At 44.5% G+C, this 24,085-nt stretch overlaps 1 protein-coding gene across 4 annotated transcripts in view; it reads right to left on the bottom strand.

Annotated features, from left to right (window-relative positions):
* The window catches only part of limk1a (LIM domain kinase 1a), a 32,351-nt gene that overhangs the window by 3,727 nt on the left and 4,539 nt on the right, over positions 1-24,085 (bottom strand). Inside the window, exons 1-8 of one of the 4 annotated variants that reach the window (XM_037466634.2) lie at positions 21,544-21,673; positions 12,795-12,933; positions 2,721-2,830; positions 1,613-1,828; positions 1,237-1,342; positions 866-1,062; positions 445-631; positions 126-212 (exon numbers count right to left, since the gene is read on the bottom strand). In XM_037466634.2, the coding sequence (XP_037322531.2) occupies positions 126-212; positions 445-631; positions 866-1,062; positions 1,237-1,342; positions 1,613-1,828; positions 2,721-2,830; positions 12,795-12,933; positions 21,544-21,584 (1,083 nt within the window). In that variant the 5' untranslated portion in view covers positions 21,585-21,673. Of the gene's footprint in view, positions 1-125; positions 213-444; positions 632-865; positions 1,063-1,236; positions 1,343-1,612; positions 1,829-2,720; positions 2,831-7,382; positions 7,501-12,794; positions 13,113-21,543; positions 21,674-24,085 lie in introns of those variants that run through there. The other 3 variants (XM_037466624.2, XM_062561138.1, XM_037466642.2) reach the window with 3 other exon arrangements.

Raw genomic sequence — 24,085 nt, forward strand, 5'->3', positions numbered from 1 at the left:
TAGGTCACAGACCTTTCATGACAAAAGTCGTGCTTGTGTTCAAATATTGAGTGAATATTTTGGCTATGATCATTTTCATTCACCCCTTGATGACGCAGCACCTGCGATCGCCCGTGTCCACTCACCTCTTTGAGGAATGTTCTCTGAGTCTCGTCATCGAAGCGGATCAACTCTTTCATCACCATCACCTCCCCGGTTTCCTTGTGGGTCACCTGCAAGAAGCAACAAATCGCTGAGGCGGAGGCCGTGTGAACCGTTATGTGTGTGTGACAGTCTCAGTCCATCCTCTGCAAGGGTCGTTTGATTAAAGTTCAGGATCTGTTATAATAGCAAAGAGTTTAACCACCAGCCTGTCCACACGTCTCCTCCTTCTCTCAACGCTGCCCCACTCTGGACATTATGAGTACGACTACTACCAGATGCACGATGCACGCAGCTAGCTACCTTGATGGCCTGTCCGAAGCAGCCCTTCCCGAGCACCTCTCCGTGGATGAGGTCAGACGGGCGGAAGATGCGGTGCGTCTGATTGGACACCACGCGGAGGGACTCTGATCGATTGATGTCCTTCCTCTGGGAGATGGGGGACGCTGCGTTGCTGGAGCCCGGTGACTTATCGATGCTGTAGCTCCGTCTGGAGGGGGGGGGGGGGGGGGGACCAGGAAGAGAGACAAGAGAAGGAGAGGAATAATAGAGGGAGAGATGAGTATTGGATTACTGTTTGCGGTTTAAATGGACAGGAAGACGCTTTACAACCTTTTCTATCACGTGTTAAACTAAATCAGAGCTGAACCTAAAGGAACTTTTTAATCTACATCTGGCAGAAGGATTTCAGTCTGTGTCACGCAGCACCACATCTGTTTCTTACGTGATGATACGGGATCTAAGGTTGTTGATGTCGGGGTTGGGGGGCTGTGTGACGGGCAGGATGGGGCCCCCTGACAGCGGGGGGGACACTTGCTCCACTTGCTCCTCGGCCTCCGAGGGGCCTCCCTCCAGGCTGTGGGGGTCGTGCTCGATGGTGAGCTGCAGCCGGCGACTGGTCTCCTGGATGAGCAGGTCGATCTGGACGGAAAGAGTTCGGGATCGGTCCAATTCATTCTCTTCAGGGTAATTGATAAGAATGTAGGACAGGACTATAGAGGCCTGACACCCCTGCCAATTTATTGTATTGTGTGTGACGAAAAAACACTACTACTACTAACGAAGATGCACACAATGAAGTCACATCTTCAATACCTCATCCAGGGGGACGTTGTGTATGGGCGTCCCGTTGATTTCAAGGATCCTGTCCCCAACATGGATGGAGTTTTTCACATCTGGACTGATGCAGTCTGGTTCCACCCTGAGCACAGAAAAAAAAGGCTCAACTCATTTGAATCACAGTGGCTGAGATTTCCGCTCATTTCCGTTCTTCTTCCACTCTGTTACACCATTTTTTAAATAAATGACTCTCATCTATCACACAGTCTACCCTTCACCGTCCTTTGTCCTCCACCACACTGGCCTCTTCTCCCAGACTCAGCGTCTCCTCCTTTGTTACACAATGACAGTCCACGAGACACACACACACAGACAGACAGGGAGGGAGGGAGGGAGGGAGGGAGGGACTCACTGGGAGACTCTGACAGTGGCTCCGTGCTCGGGGCTGTAGCCGTTGATCGGGCTCAGCGGCTGGTCGATGGCCACGGAGAAACCTCGTCCCCTGCGCCCGTTGTTGCCCTCGGCGGATGCCGGGATGGACACCAGTGTGACCGTGTGAGGGATCCGCGGGCACGGCGTGTCCGGCAGGGACAGCGACGTGACAATGGTCTGGTAGTAACAGTGGCCGCTGCGGCCGCAGAGGGGGGTGAAGGGAAGGGCGGATCGGAAAGGAGGAAGAAAGTTAATAGATTTAAACAATAAAAAATAAAAAAAACATCAAGTTCTCATTACTGCAGGTTTTATAGCATCACATGTTGTTGACAAGATGTTGCTCTGCTGAGTTTGGGGGAACAATGAGCTGACTAATATTGCACAGAATGTAAGAAGGACTCATGAAATAGCTATGAAATCATTCAAAACGAAGAAACAATCAACCCGTCATCATCCACTTGAAACCCACAACTAATGGAGTCAAGAACCAGAAACAATCAGGGGAACTACTTTCATAATGAACATGTTTTTGTACTTTTAGGCTTAGGATAAGAGGCCGTGGCTGAAAAATAGAAAATGATCTTCTCTGAATCTATTTACTACAAAACATCTCTGTCACCAGCTTACAACAGCAGCTTTGTGGGCTATATGTTGGGTACAAAATACCCCAAAAAGTAGCTTCACATCTCAAACAGTGTGAATGCAAAGCTCCACCATGTCACCAGTCAGCAAGTCTTTGAAGCCTGAAACGAGCTGCATGGATTTAAGATTGTGTGAATCATCTGCAGCTTTGGCTTCTTGTGTGGTTTTTGTGGCTTCATTTCACTTCAAAGGGATTTCAAGTAGATTTGTTTGTTGCAGAAGAGATAATTTGGGAAAACTAACTTGAAAAAAGGCAAACACTAGTTGTGTAAATGAGTCGGGTGATGGAGCTACCACATCACACACTGCACCAGCTTTGATTGGCCACTGTTAAAACATCAAGCCAGTTAAAAAGGAGTGTAACAAGGTTCGCATTTGGAACCATGTTTCAATTTAGACCGACTTCAGGTGTTTGCCCGTCTTATAATAATATCCTTGAGGCTCACCAGTACAGTTTGGATCTCTCCACCAGAGCGTATGTGTCGCCATCCCCGATGAATGTCCGGCAGTTCAGACAGGTGAAGCACTCTGGGTGATATTTCTGTTCCCCTGCGACCTGTGGGGAGAGAAAAGCCAAAGACACGGTTAAAAGGACATTCTTTCTGCAGTGTAAACTTGGTGTGCAAAGATGTTGTCCGAGCTTGCGATGTGACCAGAGCAACAGGCGGCGTGAGGCTTTGAAGCAGGGCGAGGTTTGGTCACTGAAGGGTAATACTTGAGGGATGGGAGATTGAATTTGCTGCTGCCAGAACCCCCTCTGAGAGCCGAGGGCAGTTCTGCAAACAAGAGAGGGAATTGAGTTATGGCCAAAAAGCAGAGCCGGAAATGAGCAGACGGATCACACTGGCAGACGTGAGGAGGATGCTGCCGCCAGAGGTTTCAGCTCTGCATGTTCTTCAGACCAACGAGGGGAAACCAAACCCCCCGAGACCAAATGAGGTGATCAACTCCACCTGCTCACTTACTCCTTGTTCCTAATATCGGCGGCTTTTTACTTAGTCGGGTCTTTTTGCACGCATCATTTTAAACGACCAGGCCAGCGGAAGACCTGATGACTTTAGCATGAGCTACGAAGGGTGGAGTCCACCTAGAGCCCGCTGCCCCGTTCCCCCGAGGCGGCGCTTGTGGTTTCATTTTGTGCTTTAAGTGGCAGAAAATTTTGGAGGGAGTGAGCCCTCTGACAACACTTCTCTACTGCATTGATCTGCATTGCAAATTCAGTAGGCCAAGAGAAAAAGAGAGAGAGCGAGAGCGAGAGAGAGAGAGAGAGAGAGAGAGAGAGGCGGGGCATGTCAAAGGAGGGCTGCTGAACAAAGAAGAACCAATTAAATGCAAATGAAAAAAAGTGAATTGGGCTTTGTGTAGTACCATCATGTAAAGGGAAAACCGATACTCGCATATTGTTTCCTTAAAAAGGCCCGATTAGAATATATTTGAATGCATAATTCAGAGAAAACATCTAGATCCCAAGAGTTTTACAAAAACCTAAATATGAAACCACTAAAATCACCAAAGTGCAAAACCTGAGCTCATGGACGCAGACATGCTACGCCAAAAGTAAATGTGAAGATCAAAGAATCAATTAAATCCCTACAGCCATATGTCTTCTGCCCCCCCGCACCCCCTCGGAGCGGTGAGCAGATAGACACATGCTCACGGCCCTCAGGCAGGAAGACAGCGTACGAGCTTATTAATTAACTGCTTTTTAAAGTAATTCATTTGAGCAGAAGCTTCCGGAAAAACTCTCCCACCCCTGGAAAGTAGCCGTTATTGATTATCCACGCTGCTGGTTGTTAGAGTGAAAACTGACCCTAAAACAAATCAGAGACACAGAGGAAGCAGCTGTGCTTAATGTTCAGGTTGGCGATACAACACAATTTGCAGAGAGAAAACGGAAGCAATGTCTTTGTAATGGACAAGGAAAGAAAAGCAGCTGTAGGTCTTATTGACCGACGTCCTTTCTTTTACGAGGCTGCGTCAGCCAGCCCGAGTGGACACAACGCATCGGGAAGTCAAAAGCACGAAGGAGAGATGAGGGAAGACAATCTAAGGGCCTCACCAAAACAAATGTGTGTGTGTGTGTGTGTGTCACTCTAAGGCGCAGCCCCACAAATGGAAAAGACAGGAAGAGAGGACAGCTGGACAGAGATGAAACGGGTGTGTGCCCTACACTGGAGCATGCCATTTGCTTGCCAGGCAGCCATGACACACACACACACACACACACACACACACACACACACACACACACACACACACACACACACACACACACACACACACACACACACACACACACACACACACACACACACACACACACACACACACAGACAGACAGACAGACAGACACTCTTTAACCACGACAGCGACAGCTGCTGTGCTCACATTAAGGATATGCTTCCACTGCAAAATGTTGAAAAAAAAGACAATAATAGAGACAGAAAAAAGGAGACATGTTCAGATAAATCTGTATATGCGACGTTATTTTCTGTATTATCTCACTGTGCTTGTGAGTGTATGACTGCGTCGGCCATTTGGCCCGGGGGGCTTTTCTAGTGACAACAAACCAGACAGAGTACACGTGTCTCCTCGGGGGAGGGGGGGGGGGGGGTCCGGTGAGTATCATCTCGGTCACACCCTGACTTCAGAAAACTGTGTTTTTAAAGAAACGCAGCACTTCGCAGAAAGAGATCAATTAAATTCCTTTAGCTTACGTGCTCAGGTTGATATGTTCGACTTTCTTTTGGCTGTCTTCATACACTGAAATAATTCTCAAAAAATGAAATGTCTATGAGCCGCTAACAGTCAAAGAGAGATTTCCCCTCCTCAGAAGTTGGATTTGATCCCTGAGAGGCCTGGATTGGTTTTGTGTCTTGGAACATATCTGCCAAAAATCCCAACATACATGAGTTTCAGAGGCCTTGTTCATGTAGTTTAGATGCAGTGAGTGATATCAGACTACAATATGTGGTGGTGGGTTCTTTCTGTGCCAGATATATCAATATTTCCTATACTACCTTCGGTATGAGTCATTTCAACATGTTTTAAGTCTGCACCTAATGGGGCTACTTTCATTTAGCGTGAGTGAGTGAATTTGCACTTAGTAAATATAATAACCCTCATCTGGTAACCTGAGCCGGTACAACGTCAAGATCTCCCTCTAACTTCCTCAGACCCATTCATGCAAAATAATGCTTCTGCCACAAACATGCGCAGGCGGGTGAGGACGGCCCTCGGCCTTCTGGGTCACGCATGGGGAATGTCTGCTCGGCGTGTCACAGCCTTTAAGCTTTATTTGCTTTTATTGAGTTATCTGTGTGACCTTTAGTTAGCTGTGGAATGTGAACCGACCCCTTTAGGCCATCTGGAGGAATTTATGGCGGCGAGATGGCCTCGACGACACTAAACAGCAACGGGACATACTGGTAGTAATTCATGGACGCGTCGACTCCTCCGTGAGGAGCTACGAGGTCGACACTTGTCTGCAGCGCGTTATCATTAGTTTGGAGCTAACGTTACGTTTCTAGATTTGAAGTTGAAAACTACACAGTGACTTACGGGACGGGATGACTCAAAAGCAAAACTAAATATAGAGATAAATCAATTTTTTCTAATTTAATCATTTAGTTTTAGTTTTTACCCTGAAAACACTTTCAACACATTTCAGGTTTTCCCCTTCAAGCGTTTCCATTTTTCACTTCCCATTATATTTGATGATGAAAGTGTGTTTCTGCCAAGCGTCGGTAATAAAAAACACATTTGTCTGTTCAGATATAAAAGACGTTACCTGAAAATAACAGTCGAGGTGAGACCTGAGAGGCCTTTCATAACATCATGACATGTCACAGCTGAACATTTTCCTCTCATTGTTGTAGTATAATAAGCAACTTCATATTTACCCGACCCATTTAACTTCTTAAATACTGGATTTATTCATGGTATTAACTGGGCATCTGCGGCTTTGTCCTAAGGAGCAATCCATATAAAACACAAAACATATGTGTGTATCACACACAACACGTCCTCATGCCTTTATGGTCTCTTTACTTCAACAAGTCGGACCCTCTGACTTCACTCCGCTAACAATGATCTCATAACCACGCCGCCGGAGGTGCTTCCAAAAGCCACCGCTGGATTACGGCGTATCTGGCTCTGCTTAACCTTCCTGTTTGATGTAATTAACTTAAATCAAAAAAGCCAACCTCCTCGGTCCATGTGTGTCTTTGAATCAACTCGTAGCTTTAGAGTTATGTTTAAAAAATAGCCTCGTGCGGAGGATTTAAAGAAAAACGCTCTTGCATTAGGTGCTTTTTTTTTTTTGTCCCCACAGATTACAACTGGGTCAGATACCAGTCAGTGTGTCGAAAGAGAATTCCTCAACACTGATTAAAATACAAAGTACCATCAGGATGTTTCACACTGCTACAATGAGGGCTGTTGGAGTTGAAAAAAAGTCAAAGAAAGACAAGATCCTGGATCCTATTTGGACTTTGCACAGCGGACATCCTTTAAGCAAATAGAATTAGACTGAATGCTCGAGAGAGAAAACAGAAGCCACATTGATGCAGATTGAGCGGAAAATCCCTTCAGCTACAAACTATCACAGTATCGACTGGACGGCTTCAGAAACGCTGTTAATGCATTCAGCTTGTTCCCTCCTGTGTGTTGGGCTCCATTGTAAATCACAGTATGGCCGGCGTGTAGGTGCTTAATGCAAACAAAACAGCAGTCAAACACATTGAATTCTACTTTCAATGCTCCTGATTTTAAGAAGGCTCACTATAAATGGCATGCTTGTTCATGACAGAAAAAAACTAAAAGCCAGAGCAGTAACTAGACGAGTCGATCTGTCATGATGAGGCACAGGCAATGTGCCTCATCATTTGATTTGCTTAAATCAAAGAGGTAAAGATAGAAGAAGTCTCGGCTAGGAGCGACCGGCAAAGCATCTCAAACAGCCGCCGGAAGCAGTGATCCTCCCTACCCCCCCCCCCCCCACCCCCTCCTCCGTGCCTCCCTGCCTCCTCCCGACTGTACATCACCCATTGGACACCCGGTACCCGACACATGGCAGCAGCGTAGAGAGAGAGAGCGATCAGCCTCACCTTCTTATCCCTCTTCCACAGCCTGAGACAGCAGAAGCTCCAGAAAAACAAGTCTCCCACCATGTCAGTGTCCTCTCGGCTCTAGCTCGTTCCAGTGAGGCAGGCAATACACACCTTCCCCACCCCCCCCCCCACCACCACCACCCCCCTCACGCCCCCGCTGTCACAACAAAACCCCGGCAGCAGCCGAACCGGTCGGAGAGGGACGGAGGCTGCAGGAGAGAGTGAGCAGCCCACGCCTTCTGCAGCTGAGCTCATCTCTGAATGTCACTCCTCCCGGCTCCCCCTCCCTCCCCCCCCCCCAACCCCCTCCTTACTTGCCTCTCTCGTTTTTGCTATGAGCTCATCGTTTCCTGTTTGGCCCCGCCCACTCTTGCACACGCGCTCCCCGGCTGCTTCAAACCACACACACACAGACACACACACACACACACACACACACACAGAGAGAGCCACTCGTGGCACGGTGTCTTCAGTTCATTCCTCTCTCCTTTTCTTGGGCCCACGCTCCTGCCATCTCATTTAGGAACCAGTGAAAACTAGCAGAGCGACGGCTGCATCTTGGGTTATTACGGGGGGGGGGGGAATAACGCTCTGCTTTACCTAATCTGTTTGTGCTATGCGGGGAATTTCCTTTATTTTGTAAAAGGGAAATAAAGACACAAGAGCCTTGTTTCAATCAACAGTTATTGATGTGGACTCTAAAAAAATATGAATGTAATTAATGAATTACTTTATGTTATGTTATGGGGTAACAAGTCGACTGATTATTAAGATTAAGCTTATTTGCTGCGTTGATGTTTTTTAGCACTAGTTGTTCAAAGGGAAATGAATAATATAAACCACTGCAACAACTCTAATGATCATAAACTAAAGCTCCCATTGTAACGTCTATGTTTGTGTTGACTCTCTTGCAAAAACAAATCCTTTTAAGACTGATTGACTGGATAACGAGATAATCTGATAACCAGTCAATGGATTAGTTCATTCTCTCGTTGCACACTAATCAGATGACGATCACATGAAAGTTAAGAAAGTGACCACATCACATTGAGCATAAATAAGGGGCCATGTGATCATCTTGACTAATTATTATTAGCCCTGAACTTCCTCTCCTCTTTTCTCTCCTCTCTTGCCTCATATATATATATATATATATATATCTTCCACCCCGGGTTGATCTTTGCTGCTGCGTCACCCGCTCTGTGTCTCACTTCGTCCATGTCAAACCCTAAGAGCCCCGTGTAAGTGGGAAGTTATTAATACTCTGTCGGTTCTTGTGTCAAAGCAGCAGAGACGCCTGCTACACCAGAGAGGGGGGGGGGAGGGGGGGCTTTGCTTTGTGGAAGTGGCACCGCGTTTTGAAAGAAAAATCATCTGTTATAAATTTCCGTTCCACCATCTTATAAAACTTTTAAACATCATCTTTCTGTTCGGTAACTTCCTGCATTTGTTCAGTGTAGAAATAGCCTTTTAATTGTGCCAGCTGCTCAGCACCAACATACCCGTGAGTCCGTCACAGCGACATCATCATGCTGCTCTCATCGCAAAAGGAAATGCGACGCAAGGTTCAACGTAGACCAGGTTGTGATCTCTATATAGCGATAATGTTGACTGCAATTTTTGGAACAAAGCAGAAGAATGACTTGAGTTGAGTTGAGCCCGCATCCAGCCTAAGTGCCTATGAGCAAAGACACCGATGCCCAGGCAGCTGTATAGGACTCCCCACTGTATATGACCTCTGACCTCCCTCAGGAATGTTGATGAAAAGACAACTCTCCCGGTTGCAAAACAACACCACATGTCACAACCATAACAGAAAGCACATCTTAACAAATCCGATTTCCCAACACCTCCCACACAAAATAACCATCGGGCGCCGATAGAGAGACAACTGGCTGATACCTCGTACCAGTGGGAGTTGAGAAGGAAGACTAAATATTTGGGACTTTCCAGTGGTTCACTGCCAACTTCCCAAAAACATATTATAACCTCAAGCATATGTCTGACAACGTTTGTACAACACTCATAAAGACAATAACAATCACTTCAATGCAACAGAACCCAAGTCTGCAGTCACAGGGGCGTGGTAGTGGGGGGAAAAGTGGACCTGACTACCCAGGGCCCCGTCTAGGGAGAGGGCCCTTTGCTAACCCGCATCGTACAATGGCATGTGTAGGGGGCCCACTGACACTGAGAGTATACAGGGCCCAGAATTTGGTGCTACGCCGCTGGTCGCTCACTTTAATTGGAGCACTTTAAATGTACTCATGGCTCTTATCTACAGCAAGTTGTAAATTGGCTTATTTAATGAAATTGCACTTTCTTGTTTTTTGTTCTTCTGCGTTTGTATCCTTGTGGTTGAAATGCACTTATTGTAAGACGCTTTACATTACATTACATGTTATTTAGCTGACGCTTTTATCCTAATGACATGTAATGGACAGCTTTAGTTTCATGTTAGGTGTTTTTTTTATTTACTTTGTATTTATTCTTTTCCACTTGTGCATTTCATGGCTTTCCCTATTATTATTTGTAAACATGCATACAGAAAATATCCAAATGCAATATACTAGAAATATAATAGAAAACAATGTGGCAAGGGGATTGGTACAGCATGTAACTTTAAGATTTGGCACCAAGGGCACTTGTGATTTCAAAGAAACATCTTGGAATTCCCCTTCTGCTATTTTTTGGAACTTCTTATATTCTCAGAAACCCCAAAATACAGCGTTTCTGTAATCATTTACACATGAAAATACGAAACCCTTTCATTCACATGTTTGACAAACAATGATTTATACAGTTCTCCTCTAACATTCTTTTCTAGGCTTTTATCCAATCATTTAACATAATCCCGACGTAGTAGACGTTAATAATAGAGGTTACACCTCTATTATTAACCTTATCTGTCCACAAGTCCGCCCGCCTCACAAAACAATTTCCTTCTCCCAGTAACACGAATCCCAATTAGGTTCGACCGACAAAGCTCAACGTGTTACTGGTCAAATGGACACACGAGTGTGGAGAGATTACGGAAAAGGAACCTTGTGGCGAAGACAACGCAGTGAGAGTGTGAAACCAAAGATTTGATCCAACAGACCCGGGTCGATGTCTGGCTCGTTTGCAGAAAGGCAGACGCACTCTAATCTCAGTGTGTGTGTGTGTGTGTGTGTGTGTGTGTGTGTGTGTGGGGGGGGGGGGGGCACACGCATCTGTCGATAACAGGTTGACGTTTAGGGTGAAGCAAGGTTGGTAGGAGACAGAATTCAATTGCAGGGATCTAGTGTTTATCAAATAAATCTCAGTCGGGACTGTGAGTAACTGACTCACTTCCTGCAGCTGAATTACTACCAGTTTAGTAAAGCAGCAGCCGATGATGAAGCTGCTCACGCAGACATAAACACACCGGCAAGTTCCCTCGGTATAACAGAAGTGTAGAAGACCAGTGGTCATTAGTGAAAAGATACACACAACAACACTATCAAGCGTTTATTTTGAGTTTGACAACTCGTCCTTGAGGTTGGGGCACATAACAATCTGTACTTAAAGTTCACTTACTCGCTTGATCCGGAGCATTCAACACTTGAACCAACATGGACAAGGAGGAGGGGGGGGGGGGCTCTAAACTGTGGAAAATCCAAAAAGCCCTTTTGAGGCGCACCAAGGCCCTGAGGCTACTCAGCATTCAGCTCGAATCCACGACACTCGCTCAATTTGCTGCATTTAAATGCACACTTTGAGGAACTAGGCCGGATCAAGAGTGTAATGAGAGACAAGTAATGTTGACTAAACCTCCAAAGCCGAAGATTTGCTGCCTGCTCAATAACTTCTCATCATCAGCAAACATTACAGTCAAGCAAAGGGACAAACGATTGCATCATATCACCTTGGAGGGAAAAAAAGTGTGTTTTTTTTTTTAGAGACTATTGTTTCGTAATCTTGAACAGTGTTGGGTGAACGGAAGGTGCTTTGTCTCCCCTGTACGCTATTCACTCAGATCTCAAGGTCTTCCTAGCAGAGTGGAGTCCACCAGAGGTCGGACACAACCTTCATTGCTTCTTCATTTCTCTCTACAGACCGTGACTCATCTCTGCCTCATTGACGTGTTTTCACTGATGGTGACAGAAACCTCGCAGTGCATTTCCCTGCTATTCTGCGCAGATGTCAGTGAGACTGTGGAGGGCCGCAGTGGACTCCTTCTGTCCGGGGGGGAGATGAAGGGAATTGACCTTCATCTCTTCGTGGAAAAACACACAATCCGTCTGGTCACTGTTGCAACTAGAGGCTGATTAGTTGACCGACCTCAAATGTATGAAAGTGTAAATGCAGAGTCAACGTCTTAAACCGGACAGGGGGAGAGAAAAGAGCTTTTGCAATCTCCCAAACCTCATTCACTTTAGAGTGTCATACATTCATTACTGAGATTGCATTGCGAAGGGCAAGCTGTCTGCAGGCCAAGTAAATTATAAAACACACACACACACACACTTGGAGATGCAGAGAAAGGTCGTGCCGTGAAGGATTTCTGTTCATCGTGACCATGACACATGACCTGCCAGAAGCTTCTGGCCGCTGTAACGGACCGGAGGGCAAATGTGTCAAAGAAGATACTTCATGCGCAACGAATGACCTCAACTTCATATTTTAATCAGCTTCTCTTTTCATATTCAACAGTCAGTGACTAGTCTGGGTTTTGGGAGATGTTTTAAGCAGCATATTGCTTATATTAGAATATATGGTGTAGGTTTGGGGCTGAAAGAAAGCATCAAACTTGCAGTTAATTCTCAGCAGGAGATGACCAAAGAGGTACTATAACCACAAAAATACTCCCTTGCATGAGGAAAACTACATTGCATTACATTGGTGCTGCGGCTGGCTTGTAGAGAAAATAGAGTCCTTTGACAACATATTTGATTTTAACAACATACTGTATTCATTGGGGTTTGAATGTGTGCGATTCCATCACTAATCAACAAATAGACACCACTCTCCTTTGTTGCTTGTATCTTGTCTGTTCCATAATGCAGCAGCACTTGTCACCGTATTGTTTAATCTGCACTGTTCTGCACACGGACGTCTCAGCTCTCGGGTGTCCCAACAACAAATACGACTTTCACTGGTGGTCTGTAAGACAATCCCATAAAGCAGCCAAAGGCCTCGGGGTCAGTAACGGGTCTGGCACAGATCCTTGGTGCATGTATGTATGTATGTATGTAGCCACACACCAACCCGGGGAGGCTGTGAATGCACAGACTCGGATGTGTGTGTGTCTGTGTGTGTGTCAGGGTGTGTGTGTGTGCATGTATGTGCGCGGTGTCCCAGCTGCCAGCTGTAACTCGAGGTTCATCAGCAGACAAAGAAGCAGGCAGGGGACACGAGAGATGAGAGTGAGCGGAGGGATCCCGTTACCATGATGAGGCCGGTGGTGATCGGGTCGTTGCAGCCGTGGCACAGCTCCCCAAATTTGACCCAGTAGTCCTTCTTGCAGTAGAGTCGTCCATCTTTTTCGTAGTACCAGTGGGACAGCGAAGCGCTGCACTCACAGCACCTGAGAGAAGAAGAGATCGTTGAGCAATTTATCAACACCTTTTTTGGCCAAAAAACGGCCCCTAAACCCCTGAAGAGATTAACGACCAAGGTTATTCCAGTTACAAACCACACAAAATATACAAAACAAGAATCCACACGATCAAAGCTGGGCCCGGAATACATTTTGAGACTTTGCTTGTTGCATAAATAAGACTTGATACTAAAATAATCCATTAATTGTCTGTGAAGCAATAATAATAAAAATGATTAAGATGTTTTTTTAACCTTTCTTTTAGAAAACAAAGTGTCAAATGACATCATCAGTATCTCACTGAATCAGCAGTTCAGACCTCCATGTACTTGAAAATGTCATTGTGTTGACAGACCATGATGTTGTACCGCACCTTCTAAACTGCACTTGACTCTTCCAATGACACCATGCAGGACCGCAAATTATAGTTTACCTGTTAATAATAATCTCTTTGTGAATCCACCACACACCACCATGAGGTGGAGCAGACAAATGAGAGATCACACCAAAAGACACAACTATGACTGGACCAAAGAAAACGTAGCAGTGTCACGAGTCGATATTTCAACAACCAACAGCCTTCCGTGTGAGGAGTAAAAGTTCTATGAATCGAGTATGAGTTCTGAATATAGGAAGAGGACGTAGCACCACGATATCTTCCTTTGGCTTGTGGGGTACCGATTCGAAAGTTCTGCATTTTGGCCGTTGCTATCTAGCCCTTTTGCAACCAAAAGTGACACGGGAGGGTGGAGTCAATGGTTGCCGTGGGAGACGCCCACCAAGGTCCATGCTGTTACCGCAAATGCATGTCGCTAAAATGACTTAATCCCCTTTTGAAACATGTCAGATGTTTTATTGCAGCATTATTATATTCTTTAATAGAGCGCTGTATGAATTACAGTACAACCTAACAACAAAAGAAAAGGAAGTCCGGGTGAGGTCAGCCTGATAAGCATCAGATGCTGACAGAGTGAAGGTTGGATGACAGAGTCAGAGACGGACAAAGGGTGATAATATAGAGACAGAGAGGACGATATAACAAACACACATTTAGTCCAGTGACAACGCAAACAAGTAGACAGCCAGTGATAAAAAAAACAACTGGTGAGTAACATGTCCTGGGGATTGATGACAACTCTAATCAAAAGAAAGAGGCTGTCAACAGTCCCATGTAACTCAGGCCCATCTGTGGGTGGAAAGACACACCTGGATAATCCAGGTAGCACCTCGCTGATCTTCCCTTGACCACAGAATGTGCCTGTGTGTGTTCATTTTCATTTATGCCCAGTTTGGAAACAGATCTTCATGCATTAGTCCATGTGGCTAAGCGGGGGGGACATTTGCTCTGCATGTGGCCATGAATCTAAAAGTGTGCTAATCCCCTTGCTTATGGTAAAAGCATTTTTTTCTATGTGTGAGTCGATGCACTTGCGTCTGCGTGCTGACAGGCTTGTATGTGCTTGCTTGAAATCTGTATAAATCGGTCTGTGTATAAGAGCCGTGACTAAGTGAGTGTCTCCAGTCCTTCCCAGCGGAGCTGCCCTCCCATCAGCCAGCTGTCTGGCCTCCCGGCTCGTGGCAGCTTAAAACCAGGACTGTTTGCTTGGAAAATATAAGGAAAATGTGCATGGCTTCAGAGGATGGAGCAGAAGTACTCCCCTTGTCTCATCCCAAATGCTGTTCACATTTAAACAGAATTCAATTCTTTTTTTTACTTAATTGAGATTGCAGAGTTCTTAGTGTCTGGCTCTGATGTGACGATTAAATAAATATTGTTGGTCTCATTTTCTGGCAAAAAACTACTGTGCATCTCATGTTTGCTGATGTCATACTTTGCTCAGACCAGGTTGAAACATCATACAATAATGAATGAATGAATTTTCAAATAATATTCAACATAAAAACTGCAATCAATCTATTAATTAAAATGCATACTTGGCAGGGTGGCAATCAATGCAATAATAGATCAAATAATCAGCTGATTAATAGATGATGCAACAGTCTTTATTTGAAGCCTTACACACAGAAGTGTTCTGCGAGGGCTGAAATGTGACCCTAAGCCGTGCAGATATGTGTCTTCTTCTTCAGAGACAGACCCGTAAGACCCGTGGCTGGTTGGTAAAGTAATAATTAAAAAACTCATTGAAATATTCAGCAGATGCAGCAACTCCCTTTGACATTGACAGAGGTTGCAGCTTCTGTGTCTGTGCACACACACACACACACACACACACACACACACACATCTAACCTTTCAGCACATGCAGACCTACACATGCCATTGATTTATCGGACAGACAGGCACACCCACTCATCCCAGCATCTTCTGCATGTGGAGCTTTACTGCAGCCCGGGCAGATTGTGGCAGAGCTGCTTCAGTATGCAGCGTGTTTGGGTGAGCATGAAGGGTGGGGTGGGGGGGGGGGGGGGGGGGGGGAGACTTGGAAGTGGGTCAAGGCTTTCAGAAGACGTCTGCAGGACCGAGCTTAAAGCTACTCAGCTGTCTTGGCTCTCCTCCACTCAATAACTGCCTCTTTCACTGCACACGCCCATCCTGCAAGCCCCTGCTGAGGCAGAGTCGTACCTAGGGAGGTCACACACACATACTCACACACAGGGAGGAGTGATCTTAGAGCTCTATGGCGCCTTCGTAGTAGAGCAGAGCTAGGTGTGGCAGCGTAGTGAGGGAATACATAAGTGACTCCCAGATGAAGACACCACATTTCTGCCTTCGGGACAAGAATCTTATCTCAGAGGTGGGGGAGACAGGCAGCAATGCTCAAAAGTTCCATGAATACATCAAATCCTAGAACCATGATAGAAAATGCCATTTCCAGTAAGTGTGTCAGTGTGTGTCTGCGCTCACTTTTGGGCGTTTTCATGCGATTGTGTTGGTGTGTGCATCGGCACAGACGTGTAAGAGGATTATCAGAGTGAAAGACTCACAGAGCCACGCTCTGGTGTGATGCTCAAAAAATCCAGCTCAATGCAAAGCTCAGGAGTCGCTCATTCTCACACACGCTATGACACCTTTATGTGAAAGAAATCCAATAAATATAACTGGACTTTCAGCAAATAACTAAATGATGACTGCAGGACAGACAAATAAATGAGTTTGAGTAAATCTGTAAGTGTATGGAGAAAGACAAAAGGAAAATAAAGACTTAATCACATGACCATGGACACAAAAGTCAAGACAAACAAAAGGCATGTTGGTCAGACATAAACAACCCGCATTGAACAAGTGAGAGGCAGCACAGCAGAGGTCAGACGCCACGAAGACCCAGTGGATCCCCTGAGGGTCAGCAAACAGCCAATGAGGGAGAGGATGAGCACCAGGAAGACGAGCTAGTAAATCTGGAACTGTCCCCCCTCCTGCTCAAATCCCTGATGGAATTAGCTAAAGGTGTCAGAGGGGGAAATAAATTCCTTTTTCCAGGTCAAGAGCAGGCAGCCTCTAACCTTCCCGTGGTTTCCTAACGTTGGCGTTATTTTACAATTACTTCCCGGGATGCTGTCTATCTGAAGGCTTCTGAGAACTGGGGAGCTTTGAAAGGATTTTTTTACACGCTAATGGTATAATAAAAGAATAGTATATATGCATGCAGACGTTCATCATGTTCACTGTATAATTACTACTTGCAACAAATTCAACTTTAGACGGCATGATGGTGCTTGGTGTTGGTGTCATTTTTCAATGATGGCATGGCAGCTAAATTATCCCCGAACTGCATTTCATTTCTATACTATAATTCCTATTTATTATTCCCAGTGAGATGGTCTCATCGACAGTTGCATGATGTAATATGTTTTTGAATGACCATGCACCCTATTTATCATGCTGGCAGCCTGACCCAGGTCAATACCAAACATGATTCATTCGTCCCAGTTGATGTCAGTGAGCTTCTTTGTTGAATGAAAACAACCTCACGTCTGAATAAAAATCAAATTACCCGAAGGACTGAACAGCTAAAGAGGCTGAGTAAATAAATCAAAGGAGAAATTATGACTTACATGTGCCTTAACCAAAAATATCTCACTGCATTAACACAATGTCTCTATTCCACATATACAATACAAACATAGAATCGATAATTATTGAATTGGGGTTTATTTAAAAATATATTCTGTAACTATTTTGAAGTGATTCCTAGTTTCAGTTTGTAATGTAAAATAACCGGCAGATTAATCCACAATAAAAACAATAGTTAGATGCAGGTCTATAGTTATTAAAATGAATCCGGCAAAGGCGAGATCCCAAAGAAACACCTACATGTGTGCATGGTAATGGCAGACAGATTGACATTCATTATTTATGAAGCTTAAATGTTTCCATTAACTCGTCATTTGCTGCTGAAGCATTTGTGGTTTGACATGTTGGAGTCGGCCCTGCAGCTGATCAGCTAAAAGAAGGACTACCTTTATTTTCTGCCAGATGTGTATAGTACCATACTAGTACATACTTAAACCTGGGCTGCAGCTCACCATTATTTATTTGATTCATTTATTATCAAAATCTTTTTTTTAAATTAAAGGACAAACTGTTAATTACATTATGAATGTCAAATAAATTGGAAAAAATTCAAGACCATTTGGCATTTTTTTTCACTATTTCTAACTAATAGTCAACTATTGGTTGCAGTTAGTAACTAAACAAAGCAGCAAAGCTACTATGAACAAATAGTGACATCTTAAATATAAAGACCCTGAAACGCATCCCAGTGAAATACATATAAAAGACAAATCAAGCGTCCAGCTCGTATGTTGTGTGTGTGTGTGTGTGTGTGTGTGTGTGTGTGGCCAGACGTCATTAAATAACACCGCTACAGGAAGCAGGAGGAGTCAAAAGGAAACCGGTTGTGTGTTCTGGTGGAGGTGTGAGCAGGTTCAGTATCGACCGACAGATGCGGAGCTGAAGGATTTACGAGGAGCCGCACCTCTCAAAACAAAACACACGTGCACACATGTGCACGTCCCCATTAATTATTAAATATTTGATCATTTTAGCCAAGCTCGGAAAGGACATCCATCTCGTTTCTATCCGCAAATACAGCAGAACTACTTTTGAGTTCTCAATAAACCAATGCACAGGTCTGCTTGGCCTTCCAGTAAAATCAGGAACGTCAATTGAGACCAATTACTGTGTCTGCTTCATTAAAAGCCGTCTTTTACTTGCACGCTAAGCTGAAATCCTCACAGACAAAGAGAAAACACCACCTCTGGGAAAGATAAAAGGGGGTTGTGGTTTAGAGGGACGGACACACACACACACACACACAGTCTGGGGGAGACCCCTCTCGTTCCCCTCACACATAAATAGATGGAGATTCCTGGTCCAGTGCCAGGCTTTCCCCTCCTCGTGAAAACCCAAAAAATCACATATGGAGTCGGGGATGAAGGTATAAATGTGTGCGTGTGTGTGTGCGTGTGTGAGCACACTAACAATCACAATACCGTTGACATTGATTTACATTGATTTGGTCTGATACGCACACGCAGACACACGTGCATTTATCTCATTCCCACGCACCCTCTTTTTTGTTCCGCTGATTCTGTCCTCCCCCTCTCCCACCCCGCTCCCCCCTCTCCCCCCCCCCTGCTCCCTCCCCATGGCAACACAGAATGCCATCGCGATGATGTCAGTCTCTCGAATGAAAAGAGGAAGCATTACCTCATCCTAAACCCTCCGTTGCTCCCCGTTGGGTGGGTTCTCGACCAGGAAGTCCCTCAGCCAATCAGGCTGCACCACATTCCATTCACCTTGTCAAACACCAAATCAGCAGCTTTTAGACCTGCTTTACTTTGATTTTTGTTCAAATTAAAAAAAACTAAAACATAATAGGTCGTGCATTTCAATCAATGTTTTAAATTTGCACCCTCAGTAGCTTTGGCTGTGCACTGACGGGGGGGCGAGCTCTTTTTCTGTGCCCCGGTGGCCCATTCAGCTGGTGAAAAGGAGCCCTGGCACACTGTGTGCGAATGATGAGCACCGCAGCGCTTTCCTCTGTGACCGTTAAGCTGCCCTGACTGACTAACTGTCAGCTCAGCCGTCTCACTTGTTCCGCTGAGAGGAAATGATAATTCAGCGGACTCTGGGAACCGTGATGAGTGTTTCAGGAGCAGCGCTCAGGAGAGACAGCAGAGCTGTGAAACAGGTATTTTGACGGACACTGTCAGACTGTCCACACACCTGGCTAGTTAGTGAAACGTTAAGTGAAACCACGTATTATGTACTGTAGACTTCACATGATCAAATATAGCGTACAGTCTATGAGGACTATCCTGATGTTTTCACCTGTGGCCACAATTTAAGTCCAAACAATGTTTATAATTTGGTCCCCCCCATAAAACAGAGCAGAATGCATCGTGTGCGGAGCGAGCTGATTGAGATACAATCCAGAAACCTATTGATGCATCTGTAACACAGGTATCACAAAGAAAAGTTCAGCCAAGTGCAATTCAGGAATGAGTTTTAATGCATAACTTTTAAGCCAACAGGTCCACAAGTCCTAAAGATAACATCACGTCAACAAACTGAGCAAACTCCATTCAATGAAACCCGAACGCAGGCTGTTTTTGTATGTTTTAAATCTTTAAATGTCTGAATTCTGACCAAGGATTTAAATGAAACAATCAAGGTCAAATAGAGTGACAGGACTCACAAAATAAAGAAAATATAAGCACTAATCTTCCTTTCTTCACACGCAGGGTTTAAGTGTGGAGTTTATCTGCTGCAAAGGGGAAAAAGTCTTTCATTTTCAAAGTGTGATTAAAGTATTGTAGGGGGAGTCAAAGGTTGAAGCTCGGAAGCAGGTGATTAATCAAAAGATTCCAACACACAGGACGAATCCTTTCTCCTCTCTGGAAATGCTCTCAGCAGGAATGAACCCTGGAGACGTTACGGCGAGGAGGACCACAAGTTCCTTGTGTAACAGGATGAGCATGAAAACATCAGATCAGCATGTTTCTGGGATGGACTCTAGGTGACACAATAAAACTCTTTTTTAAATTATGCATTTTAATCTTTATTGACTCAATGAAACTTTTTCAACTGGGCAAAACATTAGTAGTAAGTATTTTTAGTAGTTTGGGATTGTAAGAGATATTTCAAGTTAGTAACAATGCGTATTTGGGGATAACCGAAAGGATCTGTTGATTCCAATTTAACTAAAATAATGAAATGCTAGATGGGGGTTTTATCCTTTTTAAATTTGATTAAAATACATTTTTGTTGAATACGAATGGGCAGTTAGATAAATAATTGTTTTAATGATCAACTGTAAAATAATAAAAAATGACAAAATCATAAAATAAGAAATGGCATATAGAAGCAATACAATAATATATTAAATAACATAAACATCCAAGAGCCATGGCATAAAACAAAGATATTAAAAGGATGAAAACTGAATCACATGGATTAACATTTTCATGCCGTTTGTAAGTATTCACACGTGTATAAAAATAGACAAGAGCACAATGTTATTTCTGGCTTTTCTTGACGCCTTGGTGAGCTGCATGCGGATCTACTTTGAAACACACACACACACACACACACAGACACACACACACACATCTGAGATACAAAAAATATGTAAAAACCTAAACATGCAAAGTCACTCCTCACTATTTTCACTCACAGGAACCAACCCATGAGTCCCTTTGTAGCTGATGACAACATTCTCCACAGGATGGGAATATCCCATAGTACTAAAGAAGTCCCGATCACACACTATGTCCATCACATGCACGGCGGCAGGGATTAATTCACCGCTTTGCTTTGGCGAAAGACGGAAGTTACTAATAAATACGGGTCTTTGCTTGCAGAGACAGAAGTGTGACTGATGTGAGCCTGCGTCATGAGGGAAGTGAGAGAAAACTTTAAGAGAAATGAGTAGATCATCTGAGCCCACAGAGGACACTTTTCAGTCTCTACATCCTTCTGTGTGAATCTCAAACACTGCACATGCTCCGTCATCTTTACACTAATGAAGCTGGTGCTCCTGACTGATCGCACACCATCAACCGTAGTAATAAAAAAAAAAAAAGTAGTAATAAAAAATAAGGATTTTTCACATGATCTTGTTTCTCTATGAGGATCTGATGTTCTTCATTGTCATTCTTGATCCATTGATTCATCACGAAAACTGGCAAAACATTTGTCTGATTAAAACAGTGTACGTAACTAATCTCAAATTCATCTGTTCATAGTTTTAATAGTTAAATAATTAATAGTTATAGTTAGTAATAATGAAATTATTGCCAAATATTTCAATTGATGTTTTCTTAAGCAACAATGCAGAACATCTGATGGTAATGAAATTCTCAAATGTGAGTAACACATGCAGAGCTAACCCTCTAAAAATTATTCTGGGTTTTAGGACAGTTTGTCCGACAAAGACATTTGAAGATGTCAGAATAATGTGAAGCTTGAATGTTTCAACAACAATTCGATCTATACATAAATCTCTCTCTCTCTCTCTTTGTGGTCATCTGTCAAACAGCAAAAACGTTGAACCTCAGGCCTGCGTTTCATCCTCCTCCCGCTAGAAACCCGACATCACACATTCACCCACAGCCTTCCACTGGTACACTTACTTTCCGAGTTGCTTCTCGCCGCGTTGGTTCTTTGCTGACATGTCACCCGTGGGAGTGACGCTCTTGTTTTGGCAGCCAGGAGACAGACTTGTGTCAGCAGCTCTGATGCTCGACCAGCCTCGCTGTCACAACCATCAGTGAGGCTCTCTCTCTCTCTCTCTCTCTCTCTTTCCCTTCCTCCACTTCCTCTCAGTGCAGCTGCACCGAGGGGTCACGCTTCTACATCAGCTATTTCCTGTCCTCTGCCCCTCCCACTATCCTCATTAGAGCCACCCTGCTAATGTGAACTTCCTATTTCATGAACTATTCTTACAACGTACGCAGACAAATCACACTTTGCTACTGTGCATCCTGTGCTCCACCCTTCCACCTCGCCTCAACTCATTTCATCTGTCAACCTCCTCCCCCGGAGCGGAGAGAGTGTCTCCCCCGCAATAACACAACAGTTATCGCACAGGTTGAGCTCCGTGAAGTAGGACGTCATTTGAGAGCGCAACTTAGGTCACAGTTACACAAACAAAACGCGCCCTGCGGGCCGCAGCCTGTCTGTCCACAAACCAGCTGATCCCGCCCACACCTGAATCAGCGTCATCAACCAACTGCTCAGATGGATCCAAAGGTCCTCAAACATCTGGACTCAGACGCACAGAGGAGACAGCTTGGTCATTTGGCACATGCAGAAGATTAACCGATATCACCATGATCATTAATATACATGGTATGTATTGGTATTATATAAAATTGTTTGTTACTTGAACATTTTCAAATGCAAACACATCGGCCAATGCACTGATTTAAAGTGTTCTTGAACCTCAAAAGTATCAACATCTGCTCCACAACTCTCCTGAGTAACACCTGTAAATTGATGGTAAGGCCCCAGAAAACTTTTATAATTTCAGGTGACGCATTCAGATTCAGATACAAAGCCCAGAGAAATGTCTATTTAACAACAAGTATGATATATCATAAAGGAAAGCATCAAATCCTCATCCACATGTGAGAGGCTGACACCAATGAACCGTCAATACTGCCGAATAATTTTCACTGACTCAGTAAACAGTCTGACCCGTAGGAGCCGTGAATCCTCCACCGCGTCCTGCAGCTCCTGTCACCGGGCAGACTTCGTCTGCAGGCAGAAACAGCCGAGTCACTGCAGCCCCTCGTGGTTCTGAGCCCAAATTCCCTGTTTCTCAGAGAGCTGCAAGGAGAGATGTGATGTAAATGAGGCTCGGCTCTTACTGTAGTTATTAAGGGATGTTCAGCTTTCATTTTTCACAGTGGCAATAATGTTGCTGGTGCAGACGCGAGTCGGGTCGTGGAAGGACAGACGGAAGGCAGAAGGGTGTCCCACCACTTCGCACGGCCGGCTTTCTGACCGTCATGAGAAAAACGGCTCATGGTGATCGGTAAATGCACACTGGGTGCTAGCTAAAGTGCTAACGAAGCACCAGCCCTCGCCGTCCTTTGGGACGACAGTGGAAGCAGAAATAGTTTGGCTGGCAGCGGGACGGTGCTGCACTGCAGACAGACTGCAGCACGGGGTCCAGTGTTCAGAGCTGCAGTCAAATAACCAGCACACATCCATTACGTTAATATGATGATTCTCTGCGGCTTTACCGTGTTTAGTGACGACAGACAAATGGAACACGAACGATCTCAAGAGCTGCTTTAAAACAATCCCTTCAAATCCACGTGTTTCTGGGCTCTTTCAAACATATTTATGAATGGATACGTTTCAGTCCTGTTTCATTGTAGGGAACATGAAGCTAAAGGAGACGTTCACTCTCATCTCCATCAAAAGGAAGACTTCAAAAAGTAATGACCACAATCTTTTGTTAATATACTGTTGGTCTTTTCCTTCACTCCTTCCACAGCCTTCCACTGGTACACTTACTTTCCACACACAGGAAAAGTGCAGGTGTAAAATATGAATAGAAGAAGGGCTGAATTCCCTGTAGCTGCTCCGGTTTCAGGGTCCTGGCCCCACTGGTTTACTGACACACTTGAATCATTAGTCGATGTTTCAGAACCTCTGCTTTTTTAAAGTTGAAGCAAAAGGGAGTGTCCACAAAATATTGTGTTCCAAATGAAAAGAGAGAAGCGGGAAGGCCGTGGAAGGCTGTGATGCATGTTTATAACACAAGTGTACCTGTCACCTTTATTTAATCCCAAATAGATTTGTCTGTTTGTGTTCCCGCTTCTTTTTGTGATAAAATTCCTCTGACCAAAGAGTCAAGGACCTTTTTCTTCTGATATTTACATGATACAACACCTTCCTCCAATCTGTGAGGTTTTTTTTCACTACGCTTTGATTGCATATGATTTTTCTTATGTCATTTGACAAGATTGGAAGACTATGCTGAGATGCATTACTATTACGACGTAGCTATGTCAGAGATAATACGTAACAAGTAGGAGTACGTACGGTTTTAGCAGCGTCCCTAATGAAGAGGATGCTGTGGTGTAGTTAACAGTGGAAAGTTACTAATGAATACAGGTCTTTGCTTCGGGTCGAACAAAAATCAGAAAATGTGAAAACAGA

This window comes from Pungitius pungitius, chromosome 3 (assembly GCF_949316345.1).
Source record: "Pungitius pungitius chromosome 3, fPunPun2.1, whole genome shotgun sequence".
In the NCBI taxonomy this organism is placed as follows: Eukaryota; Metazoa; Chordata; class Actinopteri; order Perciformes; family Gasterosteidae; genus Pungitius; species Pungitius pungitius.